Source organism: Argentina silus, assembly GCF_951799395.1.
Source record: "Argentina silus genome assembly, chromosome: 3".
Taxonomy (NCBI): domain Eukaryota; kingdom Metazoa; phylum Chordata; class Actinopteri; order Argentiniformes; family Argentinidae; genus Argentina; species Argentina silus.
This window is the reverse complement of record NC_139657.1, coordinates 27,406,774-27,420,524: the sequence shown is the minus strand read 5'-3', so window position 1 is coordinate 27,420,524 and position 13,751 is coordinate 27,406,774. Positions and strand designations below refer to the sequence as shown.

Here is a 13,751-nt window from a genome sequence, read left to right as displayed (position 1 = left end):
TTAGCGAATGTGAGGTCTCCGCTGGCTGGCTCATTTCCGTGTTCATGTTTTCGCGAACATTTCCAAACTTAATAACGACTACATTTCAACCACATTGGTCCTTTGCTAGTTTGCGATTCCCATTGCAGTAAAAAGAGGATGCAATCCTGCAGATGGTGCCTTTAAAAATTTAATCTGGAATAGATTCTCACATTTTGAATGAACATCATTTTAATTAACATTTTTCCAATGTTTTGAAGCTATACAGTCTTTGTTTACAATTACATTGTTTACAAACAATGGAGTGAAACAAGCTTATATTTTGGGTTCCTGTGGGGTTAGAGTTGAACTAAGCTCATGAGGCATTTATAAGTTCTATTCTTCAAAAATCAATGATTATTCAGTTAAAAGTCCAAAAATGTGCAGTGCTCTGTGCACATAATGGGACAGTGAAGTATTTGGATTTGAAGCAATTACTAGGTTAAAGTTTAGATTAGGTTAAAGGTTAAAGTTTAGGTTATTAGATTTTATTTGATGGTATTTGTGTACATATTGGTTTCACCATTCAGAAATGACATCATTGAACATACATAGTCCCCCTATTTCATGGCACCAAAAGTAATGGGACAGATTCATATAATGTCCAAATTAAGCATTCATGTTTAGTATTTGGTTGACAATCCTTAATAACTGCCTGCGACCCATTGACCCCCACCAGATGCTGGGTATCTTCTCTGGTGATGTTCTGCCAGGCCTGTACTGCTGTCATCTTCAGTTGTTGTTTGTTTTGAGATAAGAAAATGAAATGCATGTTCAATTGAATGGATTTAACTTCAGACACTTCAGAATACATTCTGCTTCTGCCGTCAGCAGTAACATCATAAATTAAGACAAGTTAGCCAGTTCTAGTGGCAGATATACACGTCCAAACCACAGCACCCCCTCCACCATGTTTCACAGATGATGTAGTATGCTGTAAATCTTGGGCAGATCCTCCAAACTTTCATCATCTATTCATCAAGACCTTTTTCCAGACCTCTGCAGGCTTTTTAGGTACTTTTTAGCAAACTGTAACCTGACCTTTTTGAGGATAAATAGTGGTTTGCACCTTGCTGTGAAGCCTCTGTACTGTAGTTCGGCTGGTGACATATTCTGCGGATGGTAGTCCCTGATACATTCACACCTACCTCCTAGAGAGTGTTCCTGATCTGTGGGACAATTGTTTTGGGGGTTTTCTTAATTATGGTGAGCATCCTTCGGTCATACACTGTAGAAGTCTTCCTCATGTTGACAGACACCAATAGCAGACGCAAAGCTTAGAATCAATACTAGACATTGACAGCTGATGTACAAAAATATCCTCAAATAAAGTATTGTACTCTACTTTAACCTCATATTAATTGTTTGATTTCAAATCCAAACTGGAGTGTAGAGCCAAAAGAAGAAATTCCCATTATCCCATGTCCCATTATCAGAATCAGAAAAAGTATATTTGCACATACAGGAAATTGACTTGGTGAGGTTGGTGCATGGGACATAAAAAACAATATATAAGCAAAAATATTACAAAATAGCTAAATATTAACAAAATAGCAATACCAAATTTACAAAATAGAACAATAAAACAATAAATTTGTAGGCTGTGCGAGGCTAAGTGGTAATGAGGTTTGAGGCTGTGAAATGGGTATGGGGCATGTACACCATAAATTAGAATAATTTTAAATAAATATGAATTACACTGTCAGTGCATTGTGTGTGTGTGACAGGGTGGGGTGGGGGGGGATGGAAGTCCCAGTGTAAGTGGAACTGTTCAGGTGGCGCGAGGTGAGGTGCAGAGGGAGAAGAGTAGAGGAGAGAGCACACAGCCTTGTGTGGCTCCAGTGCTAATGGTCCGGGGCTCCGAGACAAGCTTGCCCAGCCACACGTGCTGCTTCCTGTCTGTCAGGAAGTCAGTGATCCACCTGCAGGTGGGCTCAGGCACGCTCAGCTGGGATAGCTTGTCCTGGAGAAGAGCTGGGGCGATGGTGTTGAATGCGGAGCTGAAGTCCACAAACAGGATCCTGGTGTAAGTGCCGGGGGAGTAGGTGCTGGAGGATGAAGTGGAGTCCCATGTTGACTACGTCGTCTACAGACCTGTTGGCTCTGTAAGCGAACTGCAGTGGGTCGAGGAGGGGGTTGGTGATGGCCTTGAGGTGGGTGAGCATGAGGCGCTCAAAGGTCTTCATTACCACAGAGGTCAGGGCGACTGGTCTGTAGTCATTAAGGCCTGTGATCCTCTGCTTTTTGGGAACGGGGATGATGGTGGATGATTTGAAGCAGGCAGGTACCATGCATTCAACCAGTGAGGTGTTGAAGATGTCCTTAAACACTGGAGACAGCTGGTCTGCACAGTGCTTCAGTGTGGAGGGGGAGACAGCGTCTGGTCCAGCTGCCTTGTGGGGGTTCTGACTCTTTAACAGTTTGTTGATGTCTCTCTCCTGGATGGAGAGAGGTGCGATGGGGGGGAGGGGCCTGTCTGGGTCCATTGTGTAGGGGGGGTAGTGTCTTTGTCCAGACTGGGAAGAAGAGGTGTGATAGCTGTGGAGGGGGGATGGTTGTGTGGGTCAGAGTCAGGACTCTTCCATTGTCTGTTGAATTTACAGTAGAAGTCATTCAGGTCGTTTGCAAGTCAAAGGTCATCCAGAGTGGGGGGATTTGCTTTTGCAGTCTGTGATCTCTTGAAGGCCTTTCCAGACTGACGAGGAGTCATTGGCTGCAAATTGTTGTGCCAGCTTCTTTTGAGTACTGTTGTCTGGCCTCCTTAATCTCCTTGCCAAACATGTACTTAGCCAGTCTAAACCTTTTCTTGTCTCCACTCCTGAAAGCCCTCTCCTTCTCCAAACGAAGCTGTTTGAGTCTTGCTGTGAACCAGAGCTTGTCACTGTAACTCACCCTGGTGCATGTTGGAATGCATCTATCCTCATAGAAGCTGATGTATGACATCACAGACTCTGTGTATTTGTCCAGGCTGTTGTAAGCAGTCTTAAAAATGTCCCAGTCTGTGTTATCTAGGCAGTCACGCAGCTTCTTCACTGCTTCTCTGCTGCTCCAATTCTTAGATCTCCGCACAACAGGTTTAGAAAGATTTAGCTTCTGCCTGTATGCTGGGATCAGATGAATAAGAGTGTGATCAGATAGTCCCAGAGCCGCACAGGGAACTGCGTGATAATCTCTGCTGATGGTGCTGTAACAATGATCCAAAATCTTCTCCTCCCTGGTCGGGCATTTGATTAACTGTTTATATTTAGGGAGTTTGTGAGTTAAGTTGCCCTTGTTCAAGTCCCCAAGGACAATAACTGGGGAGTACGACGCATTCTCTCTCCTTCTCTCCACTCCTAATATTTGGTCGGCGAGTTGACGTTGAGCCTCTTTCACATCAGCTTGCGGTGGGATGTAAACGCCAGCCAATATAAAAGAAGTGAATTCACGTAGAGAGTAAAACATTCTGCAGGTGATGAAAAATGATTCCAGGACAGGAGAACAAGTTTGCAAAATCACTTTCACGTCGTTGCACCAGTGTTGATTTATATAGAAACAGATCCCTCCACCTTTCGTTTTGCATGAAAGGATCAGGTCGCGATCCGCACATAACAGCTGGAAGCTGCTTACGCCGGGCACTGTATGTACCAATCCCAGATTGCCCCTTTAAACATCAACTAAATGATCTGCTGTGGACAGAAGCCCAACCCCGAGCTGTGACTGAACAGTAAGAACCAAACAGAAACAAATGGTTATATTCACTGCTCTTGCTCTTTCATCTAGACTTTATTTCACTTTTACTAAATAAAATTGCTAAACAATGAATGTATTTTAGATTCTGAATGAAGACATTATTTTTACAATGTGCGAATAGCATTCCTCCCTTTTCTTACTGCTTATTTCTTTCTCTCTGTGTAGAGGCAGACTTCTGTCTATCTAAGATTCTAGTGCGGGGGTGGGGGGAATGACCCTATGCTTGAGTTCATACACTTCACTTTCCTCTCATAATCTATTGATCCGCCATGCCATTACACAACAGTGTTACGCAACTCAGCAATAAGCCCCATGACACATTGAGTCGGCACGATGAAATTCAGGTGCTATAATGATCCTCTAGTTATGGATTTTTCTTTGGAGGTGTTTGTGCTTATTTGGGACACAATTGCTTCTCACAACTGTGGGTGTTACATGTCTACTGTGGTGGGAAAAAGGATGTGTCATAATTATTTGTCCTCTGTTTGATTTTGTTTACTGAAGATAATAATGGGACTTTGATCATGCGTGAAATGTCAGGGCACCGACACAGTGCACGCACACGCACACGCACACGCACACGCACACGCACACACACACACACACACACAATCCTCGAAAATAGCCTTCCCATCATTACAATCACATGAGGTTTACTCTTTCTCTTCTTAGCCAAAACCACAACAAATCTTGACAACAGATCCTGCCTTGCATCAAAATAATGGAGTAGCTACAGGTTTGACCTTTAATTATAGCAACAACTTGCCTAATCTCATCATTTTCTCTCTCAGGGCAACACAGATTGATTGGGCTGATTAGGCTACAGTTGGCATGTGCAATTGTGCCATGATTCAAGACTAACGAAAGCGAATGCTTGTCCACTAACAACCTTCCAATATGTACGCTGCAGTCTCCAATATTCAGCTTTTCTCATGTCATTAGGTTCCAGGTTTGAATACAAGAACTTGCTGTCCCTGCAGAAGTTGTCATATTTTGTGATTGTTTTTAAAATGTCTCCATCTTGTGGTCAATGTTGAGTAAAGGTTGACATGGAGATCCAAAGTGCTTGTACTCGGCACAATAAACCTCAGTGCTGATATTACTTATTTCTTTTTTACTTGAATAGTAACATGATAGCCATGAAACTACTTGAAATTGCTTGATTACATAAGGGATGTAATATGGATCAATGGACTAGATAGTGTGGAAGACAATTGTCGAAGATAATACAAATTATTTAAGGGTGAACCATCCCTTTAAATAGACCTTTCACTTAGAAAAGGATAATACTGAACAATATAGTGAACCATGTACAGTACTATAACAATACTGAAGTGTAAAATTCCTATAAATGCACATTATCAGCAGAGCTTGTAAAACAAGAGATGCTTCCCCATAATCTAAAGTTGCTTCTTCTCTTCTCGTTCATCTGCACTAACCTAAAAACATAGGGGAAGTGAAAACAATATGGATACCTACCGGGACTTTGCTTTTAACTATCCTGCTCTGTCACGTACCTGCACATGAAGGAAATGATTTGAGGAAGCCACTTTAGACTATGGAGATGCATCACTTGTACAGTATTTGTGGATAGAAAATAAAGTAGTTCCACTTCACCGCCACAGGGGGACATAAAAGCACACAACACTTGCAATAAAGAAATCCAACAGAATATATAAAAACATATATTTATTGTTTTGTTACATCGGTTAACTTGATCAACAATAGATGGTGGTAGGCCATGAGATATACACACATATAGAAAGCCAAGAAAGCTTTTCTCTTTTTATGTTCAGTGGCGATTACAACGCAATGATACATCACAGCAAAATTCACTGCTGGCAATACTATCCAAGCTTTTTAATGGTGTGTATGTTCAAAAACCATCCTCCCAACTGGTTGTTTCCCAAGTGGTTCAACTCCTTAACATGATCATATACAAGAGGGGAAAAATACTGTACATATATCTGTATGCAAACACTCTATTTCCCAAAGGTGAGATTACTATTGTTTTATAACCTTGTTCTGGACAGAATAACCAGTTCACCATTTTCCTCCCAAAACAACTGGGACAAAAAAAGTCAAGTAAAGCTTTCCTTTTAAAACTGACACATCTAGTCTATCTAGGCAGACTGATAGCAGTGTGCTGTATTCTGCAAATAGTGTGGATTAAAATAGATTACATTAGATTACATATAAATGTTCACTCTCTAGATACAAGGACAGCCACCAGTGCAGTCCACACACATTCCTCAGTACATTGACCATACACAGTGACAACCTGGAGTTTCTCTAGACATCTGACCCCCCGAGTTTCTCCTACACAGGATCCCGTCCCCGCAGTAGTGCTCCCACTGACCTAGCAAGTGGCTAAAATGGTATTTGGATAGAGAGAAAACCATGGTAGAGGTCGGCCATTTTGTCACAGAAAGGCTGGTAAGGAGTGGAGGGGTAAAGAACAACAGCTTTTTTCAGACAAACCAAATGAAAACCTGCACAGACACGCACAGGATGATGACATCATTCAGAGCCTGATACATTATCCACTTGTATGTATACTACGGCACATACATGAACTATGAAGTGACTATTGTACAATGCATACTGCAAAGGATACTGTATTAGGAGGCCACCTGATGGCTTTTTGTAAAATAAACATAGGGTACTATTAAAAGGATGCACTGTAAGTGTACTTGACTGCTTATTTGCATCATCACTTCACTATCACACGCAACCAAAGTATAATTTTACATGATACAATACCTTATTTCTCTACAGTAGGAATCTGCTGAGTCAATGGTACTGCTTACTCAAATCTAGCATGTGTATGAGGAAAGAGACACAATGTCTACTTTTGTCAAACCACAACAGCACTAAGTATGCAGACATACATACTTGAACATGTTTTCTGTAGTCTTTAGCCCCTAACAGCTAGAACCACAGCCTGTGTACCATTGATTCTATGGAGGCAGACACAGACCATAAAGCTGAGCTCATTAGTTCGGTTGTAATTCGTCTTAGGCTAAATGCAGTAGCAACAATGCTGATGAAGCAAGGGGGTTATGTGTTAGGGTCGCGATGAGTATCTGCGACAGCCCCTGGGACTGACGGGCAATATGCGGATGAGTCTCAGTGACAGGTGTGGTGAGTTTAGATGGGCAGGGTTTTAAGGCAGTGGTTGTTCTCCATTGATCTGGAGCTCTTGTGTGTAGTGTATAGTGGTTGACGAGTAAAATGCCCCCAAATGGAGGCTATAAAGCAGTCTATTGGGAATGAGTTCAGGCTTGTGGGATCCTTTTTGTTGTTGAGGCTTCACTCCAGTCCAGGCAAACTCATACAATTCCATGTGCTACTGAGCAAAAAGATTGTTCCACAATGGCTGGAACTTTATTCTATAATTGGGATCAGTCCTCCATTTTTCCATCACTCCGACTCAGTTCATCTCTCCATCAAGAAGCGCTTGAGTTCTACTGAATGTGCAAACATCAACAAACACTCGCAACCATTCAAAAAAAGAGATAAAACATCTTATATAAACAATGAAAAAAAAAAAGAGAAGAAAAACAACAAAAATGATTGTGCAGTCCCTGAAACAGAAGTCCCCCACAAATTGAGGTGACCCTATCTTAACTCCTGACTGCAACTTGTTCTAAAAGCAGGTTTGAGACTAACTCCTGCGTATTCAGCCAGACATTGTCATTAGTTATGTGCCAAAAAAATTGAAAAAAAAAATGGAAGAGAGAATAACTGAAAATATGCATATTGTGTTAAAATAACATATACGGTATGTTTAAATACTGTCATTTTCATCGGTAATAACATTTGACAACAATTGCACATATCCAAAGGAAAGAAAAGTGTGCGTGTCCAACCAACACACACATAAAACAAACCTCACATGTTGTTCTAACTGATTTTTAGAGTTCTAGTTTTGCTTTAAATCTATTACATCAAATTGGGAGTGCTTCTTTGTCCAAACAATAGCTGACATCTCATCAAAAATACTAGCAAGCGTATGGCCTTCATTGATTGTTCAGATATATAGAAATCCCATAGACCTGTGTAAGGACACTTCAAATGATTTAGGCTACGCGTCAACCTTGATGAACTGAAACAGATACTTCTGATAAAAACATCTAAAACGCCAAAACTGAGACCGCAATGCAGATCTTTGGCGATTCAATTTTGCATAAAACACTCAGTGGTAGAAAAATAGCCAATGCCAATTGTTACCTTAGAATCAAGTGTTAAAACTGTAGCTGTAAGTTGTTGAAGTTTAGGTCAATCCCTCGAGGGGAGAACTGAGGAGCCTGTACTGTATACTTCATTCAATATCAATGGCCCCCTCTCTCCCTCTCCCTCCCACACCCTTTCCATTCTGTCCCTTCATCTCTTTCTCTCTCTCTCTCATGGTAATGGTTGATGAAGAGAATGTATTTTACTGAACTGGTGAGTGATGAAGAGAACATTAAAGATGGTATCACCATAGCCTCGGCTAATGAGCCAAATTATTTGGACAAGCATGACCACAGCACTACATTAAGGATGCAATACCTTTTCCTCACTCTGTTTGAAATTATAGGCGCCCCTAAATCAGATCAGAGTGAATTATGAATCCCCAAAATGTGAAACTGCACAATGTTTCTGACCTCAGAATGAGTATGCCAAACAGTGCTCTTCTGCTTGATACGGATATGTTTAATTAATAACTCCCCCCTCCTCCCCTAAGCTAGAAGAGCCTCCAGCTCTCCTTCGCCCTCCAGCTCAACTAGTACACCCCCCCCCCCCCCTTTCAGCTTGAAACAGCCGTACTGGAAAGCTCCAGTCTAATAATCTGTATGAATTCACTTCAGGTCTGTGATCTAGTTTGATTGGTGGGTGTCACATGCTGGGCAGGGGGAGTCAGAGCAGTAGACGCCAGCAGAGACCACCGGATGGCTGAGACATGAGAGTCTCTGTAAACTGAACTGCTATGGCATAGAGGACTCACTAACAAGTCTTTTGATCAGACAATTGGCAATGACGCAGAGGAGATGCCAGTCCAGCCAATTACAGACTTGGGAAGTAACTGTGGTTGTGACCTGTGTAACCATGGTGACTCCAGCTGAGAGCCACTTTCATAGGGTTTATTTATGTAACACTTTTTTTCCTGTTGCTCCGAGCTTGTTGTTGAGATTGACCATGACCACATTGTATGCTGGTTAGAAGTATCAAAGTGCTGTTTTTGTAATCGGAGTGCTTCATGAATACATAAAGGTCAGCGTGTTCAGTTTGACGTCGTCTCTGTTTGATGCGACATGACATCACCATCGACAGTACCCAATGTACAACACTTTTTTTTTCCAAAAGAAAAGGAAGGAAGATAAACAGGTGAAACGGACAGATGAAGCACTGTGTACGATGTTACAGAACACAATAAGGCAGAGTCTAGCTCCCACGACAGATGTTTTTTGTCAGCAAAGAGACGGAAGAAGAAGAAGAAACCGGATCTGCTGCTGCTCCGTTGCCATAGCGACCGCAAGGATTCAGGAGTTTGCGAGAGTCGGGTTCTGGTGAAGGAGCAGTGGAGCTCAGAGCGGCTGTGACTGGGTCAGGTGCTGGGTCTGGGTCTGGGATGGCTGGAGGATGGCAACCACGCGGCCAAGTGTGTCCGTGGTGGCGAACGCCAGGTACTGGCAGCACAACCAGTCCTCCAGGCTCACGCCGCACCCCGTGTCCAGCGAGCGCTCGGCGAACTTGATCATCATCAGTGTCCGCTTCAGGTCCAGCCAGTTCTGGAGGGTGGCTTCACGCTGGCTGGAGTGGGTGGCACTCCCTGACGGGGATCCGCCACTGCTGCTGCTGCAGCCCAGTGCCTGGAAAAGGTCCTCCCGGGGCCCCCAGAGCAAACCCTGCAGGCAGGCCCGGGCCTCGGTCATCTGGATCCTCTCTGAGGGGTTAACGGTGAGCAGGAGGCTGGCCAGCTGCTGCAGGCCCTGGGAGTAGAGGGAGCGGATGGGGAGGGGCGGCAGATCGGCCCACGTGTACTCCCTCTCCTTCAGCTCGGGTGTCTCCTCAAAGGGGTTAGGCCGGTGGAGCATCTCGTAGATGAGGATGCCCGTCTGGAACTCGTCGCACTTGCGGTACTGCGTGGCCGTGACGATCTCCGGCGCCAGGCGCGACTGGTCCTGGAGTGCCCTGGGGTCCCCCACCACCGCCCCCAGGGGGCTCTTCTGCTTGGCCTGGGAGAAGTTGCTGATGATAAGTCGGGCGGGGCAGGTGGCGTTGGCGGCGGTGTTCGCCGCGTTGTTAGCGCCCGCTCCCAGGGCGGTGCCGCTGCTGTTGTTGTTGGGCTCCAGCGGGTCCACGTTCCAGGGGTTTCCCGGTTGGCAGTGGGCCAGCAGCAGGTTCTCAAGGCGCAGGTCACAGTGGGTCACGTGGTAGGGCTTCATGTGCTCCAGGCCAGAGCACAGCTGGAGCAGGAGGAGGCAGACCTGCCGCTCGTACAGCTCTGGGTTGCGGGCGTGCCTCGCCGCACCTTCGCGGACAAAGTCGGCCACCGTCTGGAAGGGCACCTCACGGGTGATGACCACCACACGGCTGCGCAGCCGGCCCACGGAGCCCATGTGAACCTGCGCGTGGGCATCCTCGGCTTGTCCGTTCTGGGCAGAGTCAGAGAACGTCTCGCTGGGCCTGTCGACAGTCTCCTTCCTCGCTGTCTTTGTCTCCTTCTCTTTCTCTTTCTGGCTGTCCCCCTCATCCTCCTCCTCCTCCTCCTCCTCCTCTTCCTCCTCCCAGGGCAGCAGACGGGCGGGCACGTCGGCAAGGAAGTGGCCACAGTCCTGCTGGATGTTGAAGTGCACGGCCAGGCTCTGTCTCACGGCCAGGCTGTGGAAGAACTGCTGCTGGGTCTCCTTCACTTTACTCCGACAGATCTGGTGAGAGAGGAGAGGAGAGGAGAAAGTGTTAGGAATACTTACAATCATATATTCACATGCACTGCTCAATGCTATTTTTGTTATGGCTAAGATGCTGAAATTAAAAACAGTTCAATTAAACACAGCTGACTGCTGATGATGCAATGGCTTGGACTAAACCGTGACATGTTGATACTCCAAGCAAGTGACAACAATATTCAACTTGGGGATGCAGTTTTCCCAAGCATTCAAATGGACAGCATTTTTCCAATGTGCACATACTGTATCATATTGATAGCAATGAGATTTACCCTCCAAAAAAGAAATAAACAATCAGCAATACTTTATTTTATAGACAGGTATTTACCTAGAAAGCACTTGTCAAAACATATTATTACCTGATAACTGCATATTTCTTTGAGATTCATTGACACAAGCACCACTATTTACCATTTAGTAACAGGTAGTTACTAATTGTGCTGGTGTCGGAAGTAAGTTCCAGAAAGTATCCATTGTTACCATATAGTTTCTTACCAAATAGTGGATAGCCGGTCACCTTAAACCAGGCTGTAAAATAAACCAAAAACGGTGCAAAGTGAAGTTTTCCAAAACTTGTCAAAGTTTGTGTTTCAAGATGTGCCATGCCTGCTCAGGAATCCATGAGAGAAATATGAAAATAAATCAACAACCCCTTCTAGAAGACTGTCAACGAAGGTTGAAAAATGTGTTATTGCGACTTTGATCGAAAACAGAATCCACAGAGAGAAAGAAGATAATCTGCTCTCTGTTTTCTCCCTTTCTTTTGTCTCTCTTCAGACTAGCATTATTGCTCACGCCATTGATCTTCCTCATAGCTGTGGGAGAAGAGTCTGTCACAAACGTTGGTGGGAGCCTTTCTCCTCTTCCTAACCCCCAGTGACAGCTTCTGCAGCCAACTGTCTTCTCTTGTTCTCTTCACTTTGATCAAAGAATGCTCCAACCATTTTCTCAGAGAGACACCACTAGCTCTCTGAGGAGTCAAAGAGGCTCAATCCAGATAAGTGGCAAATAAACAGGAAGAAATAGGGCACCCTAATTTACAACGGTTGCATATGTTATCCAGTACGCTGGTTAACTGTTGCCTGAGAGTTTTAATAGCAACAACATTGTGGCAAAATGTAAATCCCTTTGTAATGATTGGGATGGATTTATGTTTAATATTGCATTAACATTTTTCAGAACTGGGAAAAGGTTGGGCATATCAGGTTGGACATATATTCCAGCATCATTGGAAGAGAAGACAATTACCATAAGAAACCTATATTTGTTGTTCATTCAAGACTTATATGCAGAGTATTACTTTCCTCATTAGTTCAGTACTGTATTCATGAGAGAATGAGAGTCAGCATGAAATTTTATACACAAGAAGCAAGATTATTCAATGCTCAAAATAGCAACCAACCCCTGTGAGAACTGGAAAGTGAAACCATCACATGGTTTCACTTTGACTGGAATCTGAGGAACAGAAATGGAATCTAAATACATTTTGGGGTTGAATCATTATCTATACCAATTTGGAGTGGGAAAATGTTTTTGAGATAATTTTGCATTTACAGTGGTGAATTTCTTCAAAAGGAGATCAATTTAATTTAAAGAATTTAAACATAACTCTGTTGGGTGTCTGCAGGGTGTATTTCATGATAAAAATCAGTAACCATGAATGTGCTTAAAATAGGAATTGCCTTCGAAAACCTTTGGGGATATAACTCTTCACTCTCACTCTGTGAGAGACAGACTGGGAATCATGATTATACTATTAAACAGTCATGACACATAAACAGATCAACTTTGCTGAATAGTAGATGAGTTGAGGGGTGAGTGTGAGCAACACACAACTGGGGCACATTAATATAAGGGAGAAAACTTTCTAAATTGGGGAGCTCTATCTGCATGCGGATGCTCCTGTTTATTGGCTTACTTATCGGGATGCGTCAGGGAAAACAAACAACTCTTTCTCCTGATAGAAGGCTTTGAAGTGGCGGAGTGCTGAGGGTTTTTTGACATGTAAATAATACAGCCTGAATCTCCAGCTCTCATCCGGCAGGCTGCACACGTACACACACGTACACACACGTACACACACACACACTAATGTCACTCTCTCCTTCACACACACACCACAGTTCTTTAAGGGGAATAGTAATGAAGAGCACCCCCTTTGAGTTTGAGAAGGGGGCGACATAAAATGCAAACCATTGTTGTTATCATGGAGTGTGTGGGGCTCTTAATGCAAAGCCATTGGTCTCACCTTGATGGCGTAGTTGACGAGCGGGTCCTTGGCGTAGGAGGCGGTGTAGTAGACGGCATCCCCGGCCCCACAGCACGGCGTCCCCGTGGTCAGCCTGAAGTGAGACCAGCTGTCCATCCCGAAGCGCAGATGGTCCTTCTGCCCAGCCATGAAGCGGTCCTCGCACTTCCCCGCCAGTTTTCTCAGAGTGTCCGTGTGCAGCCCGCGGATACGACCCACCACCTCCTCCCAGCTGTCCATGCCTTTGTAGAGCGGCTGCCTCTGGGGCTTGGCCCCACCCCCACCCCCGCCCCCGCCCCCGCCTGCCCCCCTGCCGGTGGTCCGGGCCCGGCCCGCCAGGGACTCGGCGCTGCGGCAGCCGCGTCGTTCCCTCCCCGTGGTGGCACTGGGGGCTGAGGCCAGGCAGGACAGGCTGTTGGCCGGCCGGCCTTTGTGGACGGCCGCCGCCGCCGGCCTCTCCAGGGAGTCCCCGCTCTCGTGGTCATGGGGGCGGGCCTCGGAGCTGAGAGAAGAGCTCTGGCTGGCCGTCTCCCAGGTAGAGTCCAGGTCGTAGATGGGGTTGGCCACACTCAGGTTGGTGCCTCCGGGCTTGGCCTCGCGCTTGGGCCTCAGGGGCCCCGACAGCAGCTCCTTGCCCAGGGAGGACGGCTCTGGAGTGGCACGGGCCACACCCTTCTTGGGCAGGGGGGGCGGCGTGGCTTTGGAGGTCTCTTGCTGGTTGGGGCCGTCCAGGTCGGCTGAGGCCAGGGTGTCGTCCGAGGCTTTGGGGTTCCTGGGTTGCTTCAGTGGGATCATGTTAGCTCTGGACTGACCTGGGG

The 13,751-nt window shown here is 45.3% G+C and overlaps 1 protein-coding gene across 1 annotated transcript in view; it reads right to left on the bottom strand.

Annotated features, from left to right (window-relative positions):
* Window positions 1-8,541: 8,541 nt before the first annotated feature.
* peak1 (pseudopodium-enriched atypical kinase 1) overlaps window positions 8,542-13,751 on the bottom strand; it is a gene marked incomplete at its 5' end in the record, with an annotated part of 24,377 nt that continues 19,167 nt past the window's right edge. The window contains 2 exons of the mRNA XM_083665942.1: window positions 8,542-10,664; window positions 12,934-13,745. Of these exons, the coding sequence (XP_083522068.1) occupies window positions 9,321-10,664; window positions 12,934-13,745 (2,156 nt within the window). The 3' untranslated portion in view covers window positions 8,542-9,320. The remainder of the gene's footprint in view (window positions 10,665-12,933; window positions 13,746-13,751) is intronic.